Source organism: Macrobrachium nipponense, chromosome 6, assembly GCF_015104395.2.
Source record: "Macrobrachium nipponense isolate FS-2020 chromosome 6, ASM1510439v2, whole genome shotgun sequence".
Lineage (NCBI taxonomy): Eukaryota > Metazoa > Arthropoda > Malacostraca > Decapoda > Palaemonidae > Macrobrachium > Macrobrachium nipponense.
Genome location: NC_061108.1, coordinates 67,597,463 through 67,621,341, shown reverse-complemented (window position 1 = coordinate 67,621,341; position 23,879 = coordinate 67,597,463). Strand labels below are relative to the sequence as shown.

At 44.3% G+C, this 23,879-nt stretch overlaps 1 protein-coding gene across 1 annotated transcript in view; it reads left to right on the top strand.

The window, feature by feature from the left end:
- The window catches only part of LOC135216548 (uncharacterized), a 260,185-nt gene that overhangs the window by 61,470 nt on the left and 174,836 nt on the right, over positions 1-23,879 (top strand). Inside the window, exon 4 of the mRNA XM_064251923.1 lies at positions 3,866-5,046. Within this exon, the coding sequence (XP_064107993.1) occupies positions 3,866-5,046 (1,181 nt within the window). The remainder of the gene's footprint in view (positions 1-3,865; positions 5,047-23,879) is intronic.

Genomic DNA, 23,879 nt, shown 5'->3' with positions numbered 1-23,879 from the left:
TGTATATCTGTATAATTTGATGCCTCGTGATGACTGCGACTCAACGACTGCCCCTGTCAGTATGCTGTATTCTTACCCTGTGAGGGTCCGAGGAGTGGATCCATGCTCAATAAACAAAGTGGCAGTGAGTGGCCCCTACAAAGTAGGTGATGAGGTGTGGGTAAAACCATCCAACATGCGATGCAATATGCAATTTGAAAGAGGCAAGGTTACGAGAGTTTTGTCAGAACAAGCTGTTGAAGTCAATGGAGTTTCACGCCATGTTAGAGATCTTCGTTCGTGTTCTTCACAAGGATTGATATTGAGTGAGGAAACTACTGATGCTGAGGATGAGGAGCTTCTTATACAGCTTCCTGTTCATGAAGATGAGGGGGAAGAGGAAGATTCAGGCACTGTTGCTGAGTGCAACGCGATTTCAAGACATTCAACAAGAGTTAGAAGAGCTAGAGTTTGTAATATATGTGAATGTAATTCAGGGGGGAGTGTATGATTATTGTTTGAAACTGTTAATTACGGTTTGGGTTTAATTGGACAGTTTATGTATAAAGGTATTTCTGTTGTTGTGGGTTATTAAGGAAGAGGTGTAAATGACCGTTTATGACTAGTTGAGTTTGTATATTACTTGTTGTTGATTGTCAATGATTATTTAAGATGTTCTCTTGGAGAGTGGGGAGTATGTGTAGTTAGTTGAAGTCAAGCCCTGTAGGAGATTATTACCTCTCCACCAAAGGATCGTTGTGTGTCTGTATCCATTATATATATATCATTTTTTAAGTAAAGAAGAAAAAACCAAGTCTGTGTTTCTTTACTGCCACATGTAAATAATTATGTAGGCAGATGGATGTTTAACCATTTTTGTAACACTGAACAAGTATGGCTATATTGTTATTACTATTAGGTTTGTGGTCCCAACGCCCCACAAATCTCAGGGGTTGACTACCTGGTGTCACAGCTGTTAAGGTCATTGACTCCAAAAATTATATTGCTAATATCATTTTTTTAAGTTTGGGTTTAATTGGACAGTTTATGTATAAAGGTATTTCTGTTGTTGTGGGTTATTAAGGAAGAGGTGTAAATGACCGTTTATGACTAGTTGAGTTTGTATATTACTTGTTGTTGATTGTCAATGATTATTTAAGATGTTCTCTTGGAGAGTGGGGAGTATGTGTAGTTAGTTGAAGTCAAGCCCTGTAGGAGATTATTACCTCTCCACCAAAGGATCGTTGTGTGTCTGTATCCATTATATATATATCGTTTTTTAAGTAAAGAAGAAAAAACCAAGTCTGTGTTTCTTTACTGCCACATGTAAATAATTATGTAGGCAGATGGATGTTTAACCATTTTTGTAACACTGAACAAGTATGGCTATATTGTTATTACTATTAGGTTTGTGGTCCCAACGCCCCACAAATCTCAGGGGTTGACTACTTGGTGTCACAGCTGTTAAGGTCATTGACTCCAAAAATTATATTGCTAATATCATTTTTTTAAGTCTCAAAACATACCCGAATTACAAAATTCATGTACAGGCAGTCCCCGGGTTACGATGGTTTCGGCTTACGACGTTCCGAGGTTAAGGCGCATTGAAATTATATTCATCAGAAATTATTTCCAGGGTTACGACGCCTACAACGCTGATCTGGCAGAAGAAATATGACACAAAAAATGCAAAATAATCAATATTTGAAGGTTTTTTGATGAAAAATGTAATAAGAATGCAGTTTAGATAGTTTTCAATGCACCCAATTTTCGAGGTACGTGTCTCAAGAACAGAACCCCCGTCATAACCCGGGGACTGCCTGTATTTACTTCAAGTACAGTGGTACCTCGACATACAAAAGTCCCAGCTTACGAAAATTTCAAGTTGCGAAAGCAAATATGAAGATTTTTTTGGCTCTACATACAAAAATAATTCAGGTTACGAAAGGTTGTTGTAAAGTCCCAAGATTCGCCCGGACCGCCAAGAACAATTTTAAAACTCGCGCGCCGCCAACTGAGTAGACTCGCCACCATCCTCCCACTCTCCCATTGATTCCTGATGCTAGTCACCACCATAAGATCCTGCTCTCCTATTGGTCAGCATCTCTCCCATCGTGCTCTATGTAAAGGCGTTCTTCTTCGGCCACTGCTTCGCACCAGCGTTATCATACACGCGGAATTCATTCGTTCACATATACGATTTCGTTTGTTAACGTAAATTTGTGTTAGTGATTTCGTTGTACTAATTTATCATGTTGTGTGAGAACTTAATTAGTATACTACATAACTTAATTACGTACAGCATAATCATGTGTCCCAAGAAAGTTGCTGAAGTTCACGGAAAGAAGGGGATGCTTTCTATGGAGACAAAAATGGAGATTATCAAGAAGTATGAAGCTGGCATGCGGTTGAGTGTGATTGCTAAGGAATACGGCCTAAATTCATCAACGATAGGCACCATCCTTAAGCAGAAGGAAGCCATCAAAGCAGCTACACCTTCTAAGGGCGTGACTGTTTTGTCCAACAAGAGGAGCCACGTGCATGATGAGATGGAGAGCCTGCTTCTTCTATGGATTGAGGACAAAGAAATCGCTGGCGGTACAATAACCGAGACGGCAATCTGCCAGAAGGCCAGCGCTATTTTCGGCGATTTAATTGCCCAGGCCGAAGACGACGGAGGAGAAGGGACATCGACGGCAACCCCAGACTTCAAGGCTTCTCGGGGGTGGTTTGATAAATTCCGTAAACGGACTGGCATCCATTCGGTGGTGAAGAATTGAAATTTTGTAAAAAAAAAAAAAATGTAAAGTATAAAAAAGTAAAAAAAAAAATGTAAAAATCAAACAAAGAACAACAAAAAAGAAATTTGATTATAAGTTTTTTGTAAAGTTAAGTGTTAACGTTTTGTGTCATTGTTAATGTGTTTCGTAAAGTTTAGTGTTAATGTTTCCTGACATTTTTTAATGTGTTTCGTAAAGTTAAGTGTTCAAGTTTTCTGCCATTTGTCCTCCTCCTCTGTCACCACTTTCGGAGATCGCCTCACTCGAAAGGTAAGGTTCCACATTTTACTACATGCGTATGTATGTACGTACAGTATTTCTTGTATACCATGTACACTAATACACTTTATTTACAGGTATGTAGTACATATTAATAGTATATGTAGTTTAAGTTAGGTATTGAATGGTCCAACTTGTTGTATTTCATTGTTTATTGGTCAATTTAGCTTTATTATAAAATTTACTGGGGTGTTTTTGTAGGGCTTGGAACGAATTAGGCTATTTACATGTAAAATGTGGTTCAAGATACGAAAAGCTCAGGATATGAAGGCTGCCTCAGAACAGATTAATTTCGTATCCTGAGGTACCACTGTAGTGAAAAATTGTGCTCGGTATGTCATACATTTAAGATTGTCACCTTGCCCAAAAGATTTTTTTTGTTAAGCCAATCGTAATCTAATGCTGTGATTAGTTTGTATTTTGTGAGGTGGAATCTGTTGGCCAAAAATGATGCACCATTTTGCTTATGTAGCCAGGTCACTAAGGCATCACAAATACCTCTACAAGGCTGGGTACAAATTTTGAACAAAGCCATAATCATGGCTCTTCATTTTCTACTGGGAAAGACTCAGTCATGGCCTTTCAGGGGTAAAGGTTGAGTTCATGCAAATATCATAGGTTACAACTGCTGCAAAATGAATGTGTTCCTATTGCCTTTTGTTCAGAGTATTTTAAAATTAATTTTTGTTGCTTAAACTGACCTTTTTTAAAATGTGTTTTATTTTGTATTGTCTTTTACAATCTTAAGTATTGTTAGAATTATTCTAAGGATACATTATTTTTGCATTCATATTTATGTATTGAATTATACCTTTTCTTTTTCTCAGACTCTTGCAAGTCATGTTGCAAATGCAGACAGCAGTGTTCAGACTTATGCAGTAAGGATAACTTACATTCTTCTGCAGAACCCCCGACTTTCACCAATGGTAACACACCGTCCAGTACATTGCTTGATTTTACTTGAAGGTGTGATCAAATGGATAATGAATGACCATAGACAAGATAAAAATGTAAGTTTAGCATTAATGCTTACAAAAGAAATTGGTTCTTTCATGAAAAGCGATAATGACAGGAAGGCTAGTATTTCTTCAGTTATGGACCATGTGTTTCTACCTTATGTAAGGCTATGTTCTACTTCTAACACTGAAGACTGTGAAAATATGAAAAAATTATTATTTGAACTAAAACAGCTGCTGTCTTTTGGTCTATTTAATGAAACATCAAAAGAGATGTACATGGACATTTTGTCAGTATTGTTTTCTGAAGAAACTAAAGTTACATTACCTGCAGATGGGAGTCAGATTTTCTCGTCTCTTATAATGTTCATTAACAGTGAACCTGTGGAACTATGTAAACATCTGTTATATGAGTTTCTAACATCTTTTGCAGTAGCCTACAAGAACTGCAAGGATATGAATCACAGAATGACAATTGTACTTTGTTTCATTATTGGTGTGTCTGTGAAGGGCTCTAATATATTAGCCATTAATAAGAATAATCTAGCATGTCAACAAATTACAGCACAGCAGTGTAGCTATCAAAAACAAGAGGCTCTGTTGCTATCAGTGTTGGTTGCTGTGAAAGATCTTCACTTCAACCATGATGTTACATTAAAGAGCATTGGTCCCAAAAGGTGGATGAATAACCTAGCTGACTTACTTATAAAACATATGCTTAGGACAGCATCAGGAGTCCAGTGTTTGCAGACATTATTGCAAATCAGTCCCAAGGATGTGGTCGACTTGATACTGAATAATTTTTCTCCGATTGTTAAATGTGTAAGTAACGCAGTAAACCCTGATGATTATGATACTTCTAAGGATCTTGCTTCCGCCACTGATGATTTGCTCTGTGAGGTGCTGCAAGTGTATAGTCAACTTCAGGAAGCTCCCAGTATGCTTGTAAACATCCTCCACTCTCTTTTGAAGATGCCAAAAGGAATAGGAAAACGCACCATCATACCTGAATCCCTTTACATCTACGATGGAACACTACTGCTTCCTCCCAGGTGAGATTTTATCATTGAAAAAGACTTGTTTCGTAGAAGGAAACATTCCTTTACATTAAATTTATTTTTTGTTACCATCCAACAAATGCAATTTATTGTAGGGGTTGCTTTACCAAATTAACCATAATTGTTCATAAGTGCTATGAAAACCAATATACTACCCAATTGTTTGTTTAGGGAAACCATTTTTTTCTTTCCCTCCTTATTCTGTCTGCCATTATAAAAAATGTGCTGTGGTAAATATTGGCAAAGCCAAAGACCATCAGACTTCTGAAATATCACTCTTATGAATAATAGCAATACAAAATAAATTGCTGTTAAAATGCAGCATGAAAATACTGCCTTCCATTTATGTATGTCTGTTATTTACTGTAAATTACCGTGCTACTTTTGTAAATATAGTACATACATTTGGAGTGCATTGCATGTTGGGCATTGCATTTATATTTATATATTATAATTACTGTACTGAATTAAAATTAAGCTTAGGAAAAGTTATCTGAAAATAGTGTAATTTAAGATCTTTGGAGTCATCTTTTTACAAAAATGTACTAATAATGAATAAGATGTATATGATCATAGCAAGGTCATCATTGTCAGATATACTAGACTACTGTGCAAGATATATGCATAAAATAAATCAATCTTTTTGTAAGGCTTTAAAAGTACTCATACTCCTCACTATAATTTGCAGAACTATCATTCATCTTCTTCTTCTTCCCAGCTTGTTCCCATTTTTATATGGGGTCGCCGTTTCGGATGAGCCGTTTCCATCTATTTCTATCTTGTGCTTCTGCCTCATCAATTCCCTTCTCATTTAAGTCTCCTCTCACACAGTCCTTCCATCTCTTTCTTGGTCTCCCTCTTTTTCTTCTTCCTTGCACCTCCACCCCCATAGTATGTCTCCCAGCGTGGTCCTCATCTCTCCTCAACAGGTGTCCATACCATCTCAGCCTCCCCTCCTGGACTTTCTTTGATACTTCCACCACCTTAGTTGACCCCCTTATGTAGTCATTTCTGATCCTATCCACTCTTGTTACCCCAGACATCCACCTAAGCATTCTCATTTCTGCCACATCCATCTTTTTCTGCTCTGCTTTTCTCATGCTTGCTGTTTCCGTACCATACAGCATTGCTGTTCTTACCACAGTCTTGTGAAATTTTCCTTTTAACCTAAGCGGCACTCTTTTGTCACAAAGAACTCCCGAGGCCGCTCTCCAGTTGTTCCAGCCTGCCTGTACCCGATGTTTTACTTCTTCTTCCATACTTCCTCCAGCGTTAACAAAAGATCCCAAATACTTAAACTTATCAACTCTCCTTATTTGCTCTCCACCAAGCTGAATACTTTCTCTATCATCCCCCTCAGTGGTGGTACACATATATTCTGTCTTGGATCTACTTATTCTCATTCCTCTGTCCTCCAGTACTTGTCTCCATCTTTCCAATTTCACTTCCAGATCTTCCCTGCTCTCTGCACACAGAACAATATCATCCGCATACAATATGTTCCATGGTACTGTCTCCCTTACTTCCTCTATCATAACATCCATCACTATGTTAAAGATAAATGGGCTCAGAGCCGACCCCTGGTGTAATCCTACTCTCACCTCAAAACCTTCTGTCTCCCCAACACTGCTCCTCACTCTGGTAAATACATTCCGGTACATCTCTTGTATCAATCGCACATACTTCTCTGGCACCATCTTCTCCCTCAGGCTCCTCCATACCTCTTGTCTCGGGACTCGGTCATAAGCCTTTTCAAGGTCAATGAATACCATATGTAGGTCCCTTTGTCTTTCCCCGAATTTCTCCATTATTTGCCTCAGACAAAATATACCATCTGTTGTTCCCCTTCCCTTCATAAATCCCATCTGCTCTTTACCTATTTGTACTTCTTCTCTCAGTCTAGCATCTATCATCTTTTCCAGTATCTTCAAAGTGTGGGACATCAATTTAATGCCCCTATAATTACCACACTCTTGGACATCGCCTTTCCCTTTAAAAATTGGGATCAATATACTCCCACGCCACTCATTTGGTATCTCTGCAGAACTATCATTCATATCATTGGTATAATGTAAAAAATGCTTAAAATCCTTAAGCTTCATGAAATTTACTGTCATTGTCAGAGGGAATGAAACTAAATCAAAATATCCATCTGACAAAGTATTTATGTCAGGTTTCTGCTTGACCTGACCACATTACAATTGTGGCTTGTTGAAGATAGGTAGTTAAGCATAACTGTTTGTTAAGAGTTATGTTCATTTGGGAATGTTAATCCTGTGTGTGGGATATGGAGGTCAGATATATGGCTTTCCACAAGTCCAAGGAATATGTCTGGATTATTAGCTTCCTTGACAGATCTGGAAAGCTTAGCTTCTGTAAGAACATAGTTGACATTTTTAATGTATTGAGTTAACTAGGACCTCCACCACAACCATATGGCACTTGCCATATTGCATATATATGAAAATTTAAGGGGTTTTGACGAAGGAAAAAGGGATTTTGACGTAAGGAAAAATCTATTTCTGGGCGATTGGCTCGTGTCGCCAGCGAAATATCCTTTAATCTATTATTTCTAGGGTAAATGTACTAACACATACCAGAGAATAAATAAATAAAGAAAAGGTCAGTACAACTGACTCGCTCCCCACCCTCCAAGAGGGCGGTTGTCGGTATGAACACTATGGCGAGTGAGACCACTACCACGAGCCGATGCCAATAGAAATCTCCCACTACAAAATCCCCACAAGAGGAGAGCCGACCCACAGAGTGGGCAGCAACTACTACTACTCCATCCCATGCTGCCGACTGCTGCGCCTCTGGTGGCCATCCTGAAGTTAGCAGACAATCTTGGGCGATGGGATGGGTAGGGCGGGATTTCGCTGGCGACACGAGCCCAATCGCCCAGAAATAGATTTTTCCTTACGTCAAAATCCTTTTGTTGGCTCAGCTCGTGTCGCTGCGCGAAATCGTACCAGAGAAATAGCACAAGATTGTAAACAAAATTCAACAAACAAAAAAGAGGTCTCAAATAAAAGGTAAAATAAATTAAAAGAATATAATTGCTAATAAGGATACATATACACAATGATACAAAATAGAAATATGCTTAAATTAAACTTAATTCTAATAATATTTCTTAACTTAAGGTAATTTACATATATACAGGAGCAATATGGCATATATACCATCAAAAGTATCTGTGTAAAAGATATGTATCAAAAATGCAGAGCAATTAACATAATAAGTTGAACAAAACAAACTCAACAATAATAAACATATCAAAGGAATGTATATAACTTAATATACAAAACCCGTAACCATTTCAATAAGATGTATCCCCTAGCATAAAAATAAGGGATGACATCCAGAGATCAATATCCACAATCAATTGTGAGTGCCCCTAGCAAAAAAATAAGGGACACCCACCACATCATCATAAAAGCAGCTAAGACACAAGGTAACTGCAGATGAACAAGGCAGGAATAGACGAACTGTTGGGTGAGGCAGGTAGAAAGGAGGACTGGATCTTCTACTAAAGATTAGGTAGAGTCGGGGGAAACTATGTTACCCGCTGCTACTGCTGAAAATTTCAGAGCTTCCAAGGACTTTAAGTAATGACGTTTGAACACTGTCGGCGATTTCCATCCAGTATATTTTTTCAACTCATCGAAGTTCATATGTTGGAAATAGTTAATTGAGGTGGCTACTGCCCTGACATCATGTGCTTTTGGGAAAGAGTCAGGATTGGCTTGTTTAATGAAGTACAGGATTTGTTGCCTGATGCCTTTAATAGATAAAGTACCACCTTTTTCTCTCTTAAAGAGAGGACCCGATGAGGATGAGGAGGTCCTAGACAGAAAGGCTCGTAGGTTGAAACTGGGCAAAGAGATACATCTTGTGGAAGGGGTAGTACCTTCCATGGTTCCCACCTCATCAAAGGATCTTCATTCTTAGCTATAAAAACTACGTTCCGGAGAAAGTAGCACTTCCCCTGTGGGAAGGAACTGAATATGATCCGGATCTCTGGATAAAGCCGACAGTTCTGAAATTCTAGCTCCTGAGGCCAAGCTTAATAAAAATAGAGTTTTTTCTTAAGAGCATTATAAACGAGCATGTGTCATTATCATTTGTTTTCTGAAGCCAGCTTTAGAACATCGTTTAAGAACCATGATACTGACGTAGGCCTTACAGAAGGTCTAAGTCTACACACGCCTTGGGAATAGACGAGAAGTAGGAATCTGTCAAGTCTATGTTGAAACCAAATTGAAAAATCTTTTTCAAGGCTGACTTGTTTGTCGTAATCGTGCTAGCTGCTAAGCCTTTTTCAAATAAGGATCTGAAAAAGGATATAGCTGAATTGATTGTCATGATCCTAATATCTGATTCTCTCAGGAAGGTTGCTAACTTTTTGACAGCAGCATCATACTGTCTCAAAGTTGAATCTCTTTTATTGGATTCCAAGAAGAGAATATTTTGAGGGTCAATATTCGCATCCCTTTTCGCTGCAAACTTCATGAAATCCATAAAGTTAGGGTTTTGAGAATCCCTGAGGAAGCGAACACAGTCTTCGTTTGTACTGACTGGGAGAGCCTGGGACTGGGAATCCGAAGAGGGCGAAGACCCAGTTCCAGAATTAGAGGGTACCAATTGCTCTTCGGCCAGTCTGGGGCTACTAGAGCCCACTTTGACCCTTGAATGTCCTGAGTTTGTTCAATACCTTCATGAGAAGATTCACTGGAGGAAAGACATAAATCTTCTCCCAGTTGTTCCAGTCTAGAGCCAGGGTGGGCGTCCGTGGCATAGGCCAGAGGGTCCAGGTTGGGGGCCACATAACATGGGAGTTTGTGGTTCGCTTGAGATGCGAAGAGATCCACTTGTAGGCCTGGAACTCTCTGAAGAATCCATTGGAACGAACTGTTGTCCAATGACCATTCCGACTCTAGAGGTACTGATCGGGATAGAGCATCTGCTATGACGTTTCTCACTCCAGCTATATGGGTGGAGGAGAGATGCCAACTGAACTTGTCCGCCAGGGAGAAGATGGCTACCATGACATGATTTAGATGACGTGATTTGGAGCCTCCTCTGTTTATACAATGTACTACCACTGCGCTGTCCAAGACTAGCTTTATATGGGAGTACTTTGGCGGACGTAACCTTTTCAGAGTCAAGAACACTGCCATTGCTTCCAGTACGTTTATATGGAACTGACGGAACTGAAGTGACCAGGTTCCTTGAACTTCCTTGAACTGGGAATATCCTCCCCAACCGCTTAATGAAGCGTCTGTGTGGATGGTAATCCCTGGTGGAGGAAACTGAAGGGGCACTGATACCGATAAGTTCTTGACTTTCGCCCACGGCCGGAGTCGATTCCGTAGAATCAGAGGGACTGAGGATAATTTGTCCCTGGACCTGACATTTGCTCGTGAGCGCCAGATTCTGGTTAGGTCTTTCAGTTTGGCTTTCATCAGGTGTTTGTCACTGATGCAAACTGGAGTGAACCCAGGATCCTTTCCTGAGTTCTTCTTGACGCCAGTTTGGTGACTCAGAAATTGCTTGACTGACTTCGCTATTTCTTTCCTCTTGGTTGATGGAATCGACAGAGTATGGGAGGATAGATTCCATTGAATGCCTAGCCACTGAAAGTTTGACTCTGGAGTGAGTCTTGACTTGGTCCTGTTTATCTTGAAGCCTAGATATTCCAGGAACTGAATCACTTTCAGTGTTGCTCTGTTGCATTCCTCGACTGTGAAGCCCAGATCAACCAATCGTCGAGATACGCTACTACCATAACTCCTTGCGATCTTAGTTGTTGAACTACTACTTCCGCCAGCTTCGTGAACACCCTGGGTGCTACGTTGAGCCCGAAAGGAACTACCTTGAAGGAGAATGTCTGGTCTCCTATCTTGAAGCCCAGATACGGACGAAGTGGTCTTGCAATAGGGATATGATAGTAAGCGTCTGTAAGATCGATAGAGGTGGTGACGGCCCCACGGGGAAGTAAGGTCCGCACCTGCGAGATCGTGAGCATCTTGAACTTGTCGCAGCGAATTGGCTAAGTTTAAGCGGGACAAGTCTAAGATTACCCTTCTTTTTTGTGAGCCTTTCTTTGGCACGCTGAACAAGCGACCTTGAAATTTTAACCTGTTGACTCTCGCTATAGCTCCTTTCTGAAGGAGATCCTCCGCATACTCCGTCAATTCCTTTGGAAGGAAGTTGGCGGAAAAGGGTTCTGGATGGTGGGGGTGGGCTCGCTAACCAGCTCCAACCCAGGCCTTTTGACACAATGCTCTGAGCCCACTTGCTGAAGTTCCACCGGTGGCGAAAGTGAAACAGCCTCCCTCCTACCTGAAATTCCTCATTGGTTTTGGTAGCCTCCTCGGCCTCCCCTGAAATGTTTGCCTCTATTAAAGGGACCTCCCGATCCTCTCCCACGAAAGGATCGCTTACCTCTGCCTCCCTTACCCGAGCGGTCATACTTCTGGAAGCTTGACCCTCGAAGACCTGATTGTAGGCTGGGAGAGAGAGGGTAAGAGGTTGGAGGGTTGAGGCTGAGGGGAGATAACATAAATCGGCTGCGATTGAGCCTTTGAGGTAGAGGGTTGGGCTGTTTGCACCAAGGGAACAGCCGGAACCTGCTGAGAGAAGCGTGGCTGCTTCTTCTGGTAGGGCTGGAAACGTCTGGGTTTCCTTTGAGCCTTACCCTTACCGGCTTGATCCTGTCGTCTTTTGGCCGTAAGACCCCAACGGTCTTTAAGGCTTTGGTTCAATCTCGTAGCCTCTGCTTGAACCTCCTTCACCATTGCCTCTGGGAAGAGGTCTGCTCCCCAGATGCTTGACGTAAGCAACTTATTCGGCTCGTGTCGAATTGTTGCTTCTTGTAGGACATGCTTCCTACAATTCGTCCTAGCAGTGGCGAACTCAAACATATCCGACTGCACCGTTTGAGTCAAAGATTTGGTAAGAAGCTTAAAGAGTGGCTCCGATCCATAGGCGATGGTAGCCACCTCGGTCATAGCCATGGAATTAATGGATCTGGCTAACCGCGATTTGGAATCGAATTCCGCCTGAATAAGGCTATCGGGAAGCCTAGGTAGCTTCTCACCAAACTGCTCCATAGCACAGTCTGGTTTGAGTTTGCCAGCTGAGAAGGTGTTGGGTAAATCTTCCCACAATTCACCGGCTGAAGGAAGTAAAGGAGACGTAGGATCTGCTTCCTTCAGCTGAGGCATTGGAATCCCCCCTTCTGGGGCTGGCTGGAATGGTGGTAGTCGCGATCTTGTCAAGAAAGGGAGCGGGTACTCTCTTCCATCGTAAAGATCGTAAACGGACTCTTAAAAGGTTGGATTTTCGTATTGGAACAATCCATGTCCTCTAGACACCTGAGCCATTCTCTCTGAGCCTGGTCTCGTGAATAGAGGACTGTCTCCTTTGGTACCTTATCGTCCCGAGTCATGGCTGAGGCGGTGAGCCTGGCGTAGCCGATGAACGGAGGCTGAAGGTCTTCCGGGTAGAACTCGAAGTCTTCAATCCTCCGAGTTCCACATTCCGGGATAGAGATAAGCCCATCCTGGAAGGGGGCGTATGACGCTACTCTCCAAGGGTTGTTCATTGAGAACGGAGGTAGAGTGTCATACGGGGTGGTAATTGAGCTCCACCTGTGCTGAAAGATGGAGAAGAGCTAGTGGAGCTTGGCTAAGTCCGGCTATAATGTTGTCCTGAGAGGTGATCCTATCAGACAACCGGGAGATCATTTGTTCCATGCTGTTCTTCAGAGACCCAACCAGATCACCCACTTGTTGCAACAGACCAGCGTTGGAGTCCAAAGCCGGAGCTGCTGCGGAGGTGGAAGGGTGGCTCTGAACTGGAACCAAAGGAAGCGGAACTGACGACTCCAATGGAGTATTTTTTTTTTAAGATCGATCTCTCCCTGGAGGATTTACTCCTAGAGGACTTAGAGCCGGACCCAGAAGCTTTAGATCTCTCTGCTCCGGGATTCCTAGCCGGAGACTTACGAGAGGAAGATGACGCCGACGCCGATTTTTTAGACGACGACGACGTCTTCGTCAAGGTTTTCACTGGTTGACCCTTGACCTTGGGTCTAACGGAAGCGTCAGGAGAAGTATAAAGTTCATTACCCGTAAAGCCTTGGAAGGATGGAGAGGTTGCAGGGGTAGAAGATCCAGTGGCACCCAAGGGTATCCCTTGGGTGTCCAACGTACTTACCTCGACCAACAGGTCGTCTACACCTACCATAGGTTCCACATTAATATCAAGCGTCGCGACTTCCGAGGAGATGTCCTGGCCTTGGTCCGTCAACGAGGCAGCCAGCTGTTGCTGGATGAAAGCGATAGTCGGGGCCGCCTCTGCTGGGTCGACGTAGCCTGTAGCTTTGCCTCCGGGAAGATTAGTACCGCCAACCTCTTCTCAAGGATGTAGGGCTTTACCCTTGGCGGCGTTCTTCCCAAAACCGCCGACCCAGGCCCGCAGGGTTGCCAGTGCGGTATCCCTCACAGCCGGAGCCTGGAAGAGAGGGTATTGATTAGATTTTAAGATTAAACTTAAAACTAAAACCAATTTAAAAGCTTAACTTAAAATTATAGGGGCTACAAAACCCCATGAATTTTATCTTAAGTTAGGGATTAATGTAAAAACTTAATCACTATAACAAATGAAGACCAGTTAACGGAGTTGGAATACTTACCCCGTCTAAGAGCTGGCTCACCAGATCATAACAGATGGTACACGTCTCGTGGTACCAGACCTGGATGTCCCCGTGCGGAGTCGCGCATGGAGCATGGGACCGGCAAACTTCATGTCCACATGGGTCTTGAAGTGTGGCGGCGCATCCCGGATGCTCACAGTTGGGGTGGTCCTTGTCAAGTGAAAAGACACATGAGTATCTTAAAGACTCTCACTTACAGGCTAAAGGACAGAGGAACTCCGTTGCATGCCGGAGCTCGGAAAAAATTTGGGCATAACCCCTCCCTTATCGCCTGAATAGGCTATAACCCCGGAGAGATCCGGTGAAACAGGTAAGGGAGGGGGGATGGTTTAAGGTAGCTTAAGATAAACTTAATAGTTTAACGAAATAGATCTTAAACCTATAAAACTCGAACGTACCGGACTAAGTCCAGTGCGTAGCGGAGTGTCGTAACTCAGCGAGACGGAGTGGTTAGAGAGACCAACTGTCTGCCCCGGTCCACCCTGTTGGGTGGACTAGCACCTTTCCGCTGGATGCCAGGTCTCCGGTAGTAAAGGAGCCCTAGTAAGGTGGGAAAGAGCGAGAGGACATACAGACTCGGGCTAGCAACGGAGCGACGGAGTAGCAACGGAGGGGGGAAAGGCCAGTCCCCCCCCACCTTACCATCCGGCCGGACCGAGAAGCCGGAGAGGTCGAGTCCAGTCTGGGTCTGTTCCGTCCCTCTACTCCCTCCGCTTGGGGGGAGAGAGGGAGGCGGGCTCGGGTATGTGGAGCGAGCATGGGCAGACCGATCCACCCCCCCCGACTCTATGGAAGAGCGGGAGGGGGGAAGGTGACTGGACAGGCGTCTGGACTGCCCCGCCCCGTGATCACGTAGTGACCATGGGGCGGTAAGTACAAAACAATGAACAACATAGCCTAGAACATAACCAGCTGATCGAGAGATGCTATCGGGAAAAAACGCAACCGAACTGAAGAGCGGTATCATAAAGGCCCATGGGCCAACACCTAGGCTAAACAAAGCCAGACGCCTAACTAACCTAAACACATAACATAAAAATTAATCAAATGAATAATATGAAAGAAAGAAAAAAAAACAAAAATAGTAGGAGAAAAAATCCAGGAGTGTACGATTAACCCGAAGGAAAGTCTACCACTCAAAGCTAGCCGAGGCCGATACTAAGAGCCGTGGCTAGGGTCTGGATGGAAGGGGCCTACATAAGGTAAACGACATGCATGCATGACAAAACCGTGTAGACCGTACCCTAAACAAAGCGGATGATTAAATAGAGCGTACTTAAGTAAGGGATGTTCTGGGTAGGGTGACCAAGAACGAACCCACCACGAGGCAGAACATGCTGCCATGCTTCCGACCTAGAGTTCGCATTTATACCTAAAAAACGGCAAATACGGGCTCAGGGCCGGAAAAAACCAAATAGCAAAAAACACTGAGTACTTAACTTAGCTGCTGCGATGGCTGCACGCTCCATGATAAAGAAATCCAAAGAAAAGGGCACAAAAAAACAGAGTAAAAAAGGGCACGTGTGTATCGTGTGCGCTAACTGAAAAGGATGGCCACCAGAGGCGCAGCAGTCGGCAGCATGGGATGGAGTAGTAGTAGTTGCTGCCCACTCTGTGGGTCGGCTCTCCTCTTGTGGGGATTTTGTAGTGGGAGATTTCTATTGGCATTTGGCTCGTGGTAGTGGTCTCACTCGCCATAGTGTTCATACCGACACCCTCTTGGAGGGTGAGCGAGTCAGTTGTACTGACCTTTTCTTTATTTATTTATTCTCTGGTATGTGTTAGTACATTTACCCTAGAAATAATAGATTAAAGGATATTTCGCGCAGCGACACGAGCTGAGCCCAGAAAATCTATTTCTGGGCAATTGGTTCGTGTTGCCCTGTGAAATAATCCTTAAGTTCATTATTTCTTGGTAAATAACCTAATAAATACCAGAGAAAAAATAAATTCAAGAAGATGTCAGTATAACTGACTCGCTCACTCTATAAAAGAAGTGTCGGTATGGTAACAGGGGCGAGTGAGACCACTACCACGAACCACTTGCCATTTAGAACTTCCCACATCAAAATCTCCCACCTGAGAGAGCCGATCCTAAAGGAGGATGCGCCCGCTACTACTACTAATACCCACGCCAAGCGGAGTGCAGCGCCTCTAGTGGCCATCCTTTTCTAAAGATGTCCATCTTGGCCTGCAGGGTGGGTAAAAAAGGGTGGGTTTCACAGGGCAACACGAACCAATCGCCCAGAAATAGATTTTTCCTTCGTCAAAATCCCTTTTATGTGCTCAGTTCGTGTCGGCCTGTGAAATAGTACCAGAGAAACAGCCAAGATGACAATGGAGGGTCTTAATGAAACAATAAAATTAAATTAGAGTATAATATAAGTGAATCAAAAGTTATGATACAAAAGTTATAACATAAAGGTACTTAAAAGTAGCTTAATATAATAAAGGAAAAGCACAGCTTAGTACAATGGTATCAAAACAAATATTCAAGAAGATTCACTAAAACTAGATTAATATATACAAAATATACAAAAGTTATTGTGTTCTACCCTAGCATAAAAATAAGGGTAGAAACACTGAAGCACATTTATATGTGCATTATGTGGATGTCCCTAGCGAAAAAATAAGGGGCAGTCCACCAATATCAACCTAGCGGCTAAGGCTAGAGGACCATGTAGAGCATAACAGTAGGGTGAGACATGTTGGACAAGGTAGGTAGAAAGGAGACCTGGATCTTCAACTATAACTACTGTGCAGAGTCAGGGGAAACTATGTTTCCCGCTGCTACTGCTGAAAATTTTAATGATTCCAAGGACTTCAGGTAATGACGCTTGAAGACTGTCGGTGATTTCCATCCAGTAATTTATTCCTAAGATCATCAAAATTCATATGTTGGAAATATTAGATAGAAGTAGCTACTGCCCTGATATCATGTGCTTTTGGGAATGATTCAGGATTGGCTTGTTTAATGAAGTAAAGGATCTGCTGTCTGATTCCTTTTACTGATAAGGTGCCACCTCTTTCTCTCATAAAAAGAGGACCTGAGGATCTAGAGGATGTCCAAGACAGAAAGGCTCTTAAGGTCATTACTGGACAGAGAGAGGGATCCTGGGGAAGAGGAATGACTTTCCAAGGTGCCCACCTTGCTAGAGGATCCTCATTTTTAGCTAAGAAACTGCGATCCGGGGAAAGCAAAACTTCTCCTGAAGGGAGAAATTCCACATGACCCGTATCTCTGGCCAGAGCCGACAGTTCTGAAATTCTGGCCCCTGAGGCCAGGCTTAGTAAAAATAGCGTCTTTCTAAGTAACATTATAAATGTGCAAGACGAGTTGTCAGTGTCCGAGGCTAGTTTGAGGACGTAATTTAAAAACCATGAAACTGAAGTAGGTCTCTCAGAAGGTCTAAGTCTAGCACAAGCTTTGGGAATAGACGTAAAGTAAGATTCTGTTAAGTCTATTTGAAAACCCAACTGAAAGATTTTCTTCAAAGCTGATTTATTAGTGGTAATAGTGCTAGCTGCTAGGCCTTTTTCAAACAAGGACCTGAAAAATGATATGGCTAAGTTAACTGTCATGGTTGAAGTGTCTGTTTCCTTCAGGAAAGATGCCAACTTTTTGACAGCAGAGTCATACTGTCTTATAGTTGATTCCCTCTTATCTGATTCTAGGAAGAGGATGTTTTGGGGATCAATATCTGCATCTTTTTTAGCCGCAAACTTCATGAAGTCCATAAAGTTAGGGTCTTGAGAATTCCTGAGGAAGCGAACACAGTCCTCATTTGTACTGATTGCGATAGTTTGGGGTTGGGAATCCGTTGAGGTCGGAGCCCAACTCCCCAGTAGCAGGGGTACCAATTGCTCTTTTGGCCAAATCTGAGTAATCAGAGCTACTTCACCTTTGAAAGTCCTGAGTTTGTTCAGAACTTTCAAGAGAAGATTCACTGGAGGAAAGATGTAGATCATTCTCCACTGATTCCAATCTATTGACAAGGCGTCCATGGCATAGGCCAGAGGGTCCAGGTTGGGGGCCACATAGCAAGGGAGCTTGTGGTTCACTTGTGAGGTGAATAGATCTACCTGGAGATCTGGTACACTCTGGCATATCCACTGGAATGACTTGACGTCTAGAGACCATTCTGATTCCAGAGGGACTGAACGGGACAAGGCGTCCGCTATTACATTCCTTACCCTTGCTAAGTGGGTGGATGATAGGTGCCATTTGTACCTGTTCGCTAGAGCAAAAATGGCTATCATGACATGGTTCACATGTTTGGAATTGGATCCTCCCCTGTTGATGCAGTGAACTACTACTGCACTGTCCAAAACTAGCCTTAGATGAGACTTCTTTGGAGGAAGGAGCTTCTTTAGGGTAAGGAAAACTGCTATTGCTTCCAGAACATTTATGTGGAGCTGGCGGAACTGAGTGGACCAAGTCCCCTGAACTTGCTTGAATTGAGAGTATCCTCCCCAACCGGTTAGGGAGGCGTCTGTGTGAATAGTTAACGCCGGAGGAGGATATTGAAGGGGAACTGTCTTTGACAGATTCTTTACCTTCGCCCATGGACGAAGTTGGTTGCAAAGGATTTGTGGAATCACTTACAACTTGTCTCGAGATTTGACATTTGCTCTTGAGCGCCAAACTCGATTTATATCTTTCAGTCTTGCCTTCAAAAGGACGTCCGTCACTGAGGCAAACTGGAGGGAACCTAGGATTCTTTCCTGGTTTCTCCTTGAAGCTTGCTTGTTGTTGAGAAATTGCCTCACTGCCTTGGCTATTTCTTTTCTTTTGTTCACCGGAATTGACAGATTGTGGGAGGATAAATCCCATTGGATGCCTAGCCACTGGAAACGAGTCGCCGGAGTGAATCTGGATTTCGTTTTGTTTATCTGGAACCCCAGATTTTCCAGAAATTGAACAACCTTCTTTGTGGCTTTGAGACATTCCTCGATGGTTGGTGCCCAAATCAGCCAATCGTCGAGGTTATCGCTACATACCCATTATTCCCTTGTGAATCTCAGTTGTTTGAACTACTACTTCCGCTATTTTCGTGAATACCCTGGGGGCTACATTCAGTCCGAAGGGCATCACTTTGAAAGAGAATGCCTGGTCTCCTAGTTTGAAACCTAGGTATGGGCGGAAGTGCCTCGCGATGGGGATATGATAGTATGCGTCTGTAAGATCGATAGAGGTGGTGACGGCCCCACGGGGAAGTAAGGTCCGTACCTGCGAGATGGTGAGCATTTTGAACTTGTCGCAGCGAATGAAAGAGTTTAGCTGGGACAAGTCTAAGATTATTCTTCTTTTTGATGAGCCTTTCTTTGGCACGCTGAACAAGCGCCCTTGAAATTTTAGATGCTTGACTCTCACCACAACTCCTTTCTGAAGGAGCTCCTCTGCATAATCTGTCAACTCCTTTGACGGCAATTGAAGAAATGATTTGGTTGGTGGAGGATCTTTGATCCAACTCCAACCTAATCCTTTGGACACGATGCTCTGTGCCCATTTACTGAACCCCCACCTGTGACGGAAGAGGAACAGCCTCCCTCCTACCTGGGGAGTCTCACTGCTGCTCTGCGGGATGACCTCCACGTCCTCCTCTGAAGTGTTTACCCCTGCTAGCAGCCCTTCCCAAACCTCGCTGGCGAAAGTTACCTCTCGCCCTGCTTCCCCTTGAGAACCTATTAAAGGTAGGGAAAGCCTGGTTTTCATACATGGAATTGAAAGCCGGAGAGACGGTGTACGAGGTTGAGGGCTGATTCTGGGGGGATAGCATGAGGATAGGCTGGTTCTGTTTCGATGTCGAAGGCTGACCCGGTTGGGTAACTGGGACGGCCTGGACAAAGTGCTGCTGTTGCTGGTGTTTTTGGTATGGCTGGAACCTCTTGGTTTTCTTCAGCTTTTTACCAGAAGAGGGGGGGTTCTCCTGCTTCCTCTTGGTTAAAGAGTACCCCACCTAGCTCTAAGGCTTTGGTTAAGCCTTGAAGCTTCGTGGTGCACCTCATTCACAGAAGATTCTGGGAACAGGTCCGCACCCCACATGTTGGAAGCAAGAAGCCTATTCGGTTCGTGTCGAATGGTGGCTTCTTGCAACACATGCTTACAGCAGTTTCTTCTAGCCATGAAGAAGTCGTAAGCATCTGCCTGAACCGACTGAAGTTGGGACTTAGCAAGGATCTTGAATAGAGGCTCCGTAGCATATGAAAGAGAAGCCATCTCCGTTATGACTAGGGAGTTAAGTGATCTTCCTAGCCTAGTTCTTGCATCAAATTCTGCCTGAATGAGGCTATCAGGCAGTCTAGGAAGCTTTTCACCAAACTGATCCATGGCACAGTCCGGTTTCAGCTTTCCTACTGTAAAAGTAGCCGGCAGGTTCTCCCAAAGTTCTCCAAACGCAGGGAAGAGAGGAGATGTTGGCTCTGCTTCCCTGAGCTGTGGAATGGGTTCGTCCTTCAAAACAGCATGAAGGGTCGTCTCCACCTTCTTTGTCGTAAAGGGGAGTGAAGCCTCCTCCTCCGTGGCAAAAATGGTGAAGGGACTCTTGAAGGCCTGGAGTTTGATATTGGAACAATCCCAATCCTCCAGACAGTGAACCCACTCTCTTTGGGCATGATCTCTAGTGTACAAGATAGTCTCCCTAGGGATCTTGTCTTCCCTATTGAGCGCTGTCTGTGTTAGCCTGGCATATCCTATGAAAGGCTGAGTCAGTCCGGGGGGGTAGAACTCGAAGTCCTCAATCCTTCTTGTTCCACACTCCGGAATTGAAATCATACCATCCTTGAAGGGAGCATAGGCTGCTACCCTCCAAGGATTGTTCATAGAGAAAGCCGGAAGAGAGTCATGAGGCGGTAACTGGACCAGACCAGTACCTCCTACCGGGAAGTTAGCCTGAGGAGCCTGGTTCAGGCCAGCAAAGCGATTATCATGTTCTAGAACAAGATTAGAGAGATCCTGAATTGATTGACCTGACTGGTTGATGCTGCTAGAGAGTTGAGCAAACATTTGCTCAAATCTCGTCCCAAGCGATCCAACCATCTCTCCTACTTGTTGTAGGACTCCTGCTGAGAAGATGGCGGGGTCAAAGGCACTAGGTGCCGCGATCCTGGCAGGAGTCACCGGAGTGGATCCGGTAGCAACCGGAGACAGTACTGGCTCGGTCGGAGCGCGGACCTTCTCCTTAGAAGCCTTGCTTCTCGACCCTCTCGAATGTGAAGAGTCAGACTTAGCCTTCACTGCTCCGGAGTAGGATGCCGAAGACTTACGTGAGGAGGAAGACGACGACTTTTTGGGTGTCGTCTTCTGGAGGGTCTTTTACTCTCTGTGTCCCTTCACTTTAGGAGGCACAGAAGCAGCAGGCGAAGGAGTAGGGATTTCAGATCCCGTGAAGCCTTGGAAGGAAGAAGAGGAAGGAACAGGGGAAGAAGATCCAGGTGCGCCCAAAGGAAACCCTTGAGCGCCTGAAGTACCTACCTCGACCAACAAATCCTCAACACTTACCGCCATTGGCTCTATATTAATGTCCAAAGTGGCGACGTCCGGCACGGTTTCCTGGCTTGATACGTTCCCGAAGGCCTGCTGTACCTCGCGCTGAATAGAAGCTATGGCTGGGGCTGCTGTGGCGGGGTCCACATATCCCGTCGCTTTCCCTCCGGGGAAGATCTGGACAGCCAACTTCTTATCAAGGATGTATGGCTGTCCTTTGGCGGCGTTCTTGCCGAAGCCGCCTACACAAGCCTTCAGGGTTGCCAGAGCGACCTCCTTTACAGCGGCAGCCTGAAAGAGAGGACCAATGAAGACTCTAACGGCGGAGCTATAGCTTACAACTAAGACTTAGAACTAAGATATATTAGAGATATATGATGGAGAGAGTAACTACCTTGAAACCTACTTACCCCATCCAAAAGCTGACTCACGAGGTCGTAGCATATGATACATGCCTCGTGGTGCCAGACGATCAGTTCGCCGTGGGTAGTAGCGCACGGGGCGTGGGTCCTACACTCCTCGTGGCCACAGGGGTCATGGAGGACTGCATTGCAGCCCGGTTCCTGGCAATTGGTAGCCTGTAAGTGGAAGGATACATGAGTATCGAGAATACACACTTAGAGACTAACGCGAACTCCGTTGCATGCCGGAGTATGCAAGTTATACTAAAACTAGCCCTCTACCGCAATACGTGTGGTTGTTAGGGCGATCTGGTTGGGGTCTCCGGCGTACACCGGGGACGGAGAAGGAGACCAACCAGAAGTGGTGAGAAAACCCTAGTGAAGAATAGACCACGACGGAGAATGGTGGGGGCAGTTAATAGTAAAATAACAATAAAATTATAAAAAGGGCATGTATACTACAAACAGGGAGTAAGACATGCCTTCCTTCCGACTACTAGAGGAGTGCCCGGGTAAGGAAACAAGCTCCCCTCCGGTAGCGGAAAGAAGGTAGTAAGTAGCAAGCATTTTGAGACCAACTAGTAGACCCCTACCCCGGTGGCTGGCGGAGCCAGTTACTATTCCGACAACCGAAGGGGCCCCCGGCTAGTGAGCAGGGGCTCTGTCCGTCGTGGGAGAAACAAAAGGGGGGGGTGGGGAGAGCGAACTAGACACACCGGAGAGTGCCGAGGCGACCGGGGGGAGGGGTGGCCAACCCCAACCCCCTTACACATCGGAGTACCCCGGTACCCGAGACTACAAAGTGGTCACCCAGACTCCCAGCTGACCGGGCCTCCCAGGAGCCCCCTCGGAGAGAGAAGGAGGGAGGCGACAAGTGGTTGTCATGACAACCGAGGAGAGCCCGGCCAGACCCCCCCTTACCGCGCGGGAGGGAGGGAAGGGAGTAGGGTAGGGCGCCCAGTGGGACACGTGATCGAGGGTGGACCAAGAGGCGATAAGCAACACAACCACTAGGCTAGTGACCACGCGAACCCAACTGTACCAAGTGTGAATGAACACGAAGGAAGATAAAGCCTAGGTACTGGGCGCCCTAAAAGCTAGCCTAACATAATTAAAATAACACTGGATAATGGTAATAATAAATAAATAAATAAATACATCGTAAAAGAATGGAAGGAACACACGAGTGAGAGAGACAGGAGTCCAGGAGAAGGCGAACCGATCCGAAGACCAGTCGACTACTCGGAGCCAGCCGTAGCCGATGAAGAGCAAAAGCTGGGATGCTGGACTAGGGAAAAACACACTATAGCCCTAAATACCTAAACCATAGAGATGACTGGGTGACAAAGGTATGGGCTGTGAATTCCTGAATTCTAAAATACGATGTAAATAAACAGATGAACGCATAATAAGGACCCATGAAAGGAAGAAAGACGTCCCAGTCTGGAAGACTGGGAAATCTTAACAACACGAGGCGGGCTCATGGCCGCCACGAGTCAACTGGGTGACCGTATGTAACCTAAAAAACGGAAAATACTGGTCCCTGGAAGACAAAAGTACAAAATCTTGACCTTTCGGGCACTTTACTTAGCCGCGGCAATAGCAGAGCGTTCCATCTCGAAGATAAATCCAAAATAGCGATCACAACACAAGAGAAGAAAAAACGTGTGTCTGCGATGAGCTAAAAGAAAAGGATGGCCACTAGAGGCGCTGCACTCCGCTTGGCGTGGGTATTAGTAGTAGTAGCGGGCGCATCCTCCTTTAGGATCGGCTCTCTCAGGTGGGAGATTTTGATGTGGGAAGTTCTAAATGGCAAGTGGTTCGTGGTAGTGGTCTCACTCGCCCCTGTTACCATACCGACACTTCTTTTATAGAGTGAGCGAGTCAGTTATACTGACATCTTCTTGAATTTATTTTTTCTCTGGTATTTATTAGGTTATATACCAAGAAATAATGAACTTAAGGATTATTTCACAGGCCGACACGAACTGAGCCCAGAAATTATATTTAGCGTTCATTCTCAGATTAAAATCATCACAAGTTTATGGATTTAAATGTATTGTTAACAATTGACCAAGGTTTGCACTCCAGAAAAGAGTCTCATTTTGTCCTTATGTATATGTAAAGAGCATGATTGTTATTCATGGTCCTCAGTTTATTGTCTCAGTGTATTGACTGCTTTTACGTATACTGATGAGTAATCAACATTTAGAAT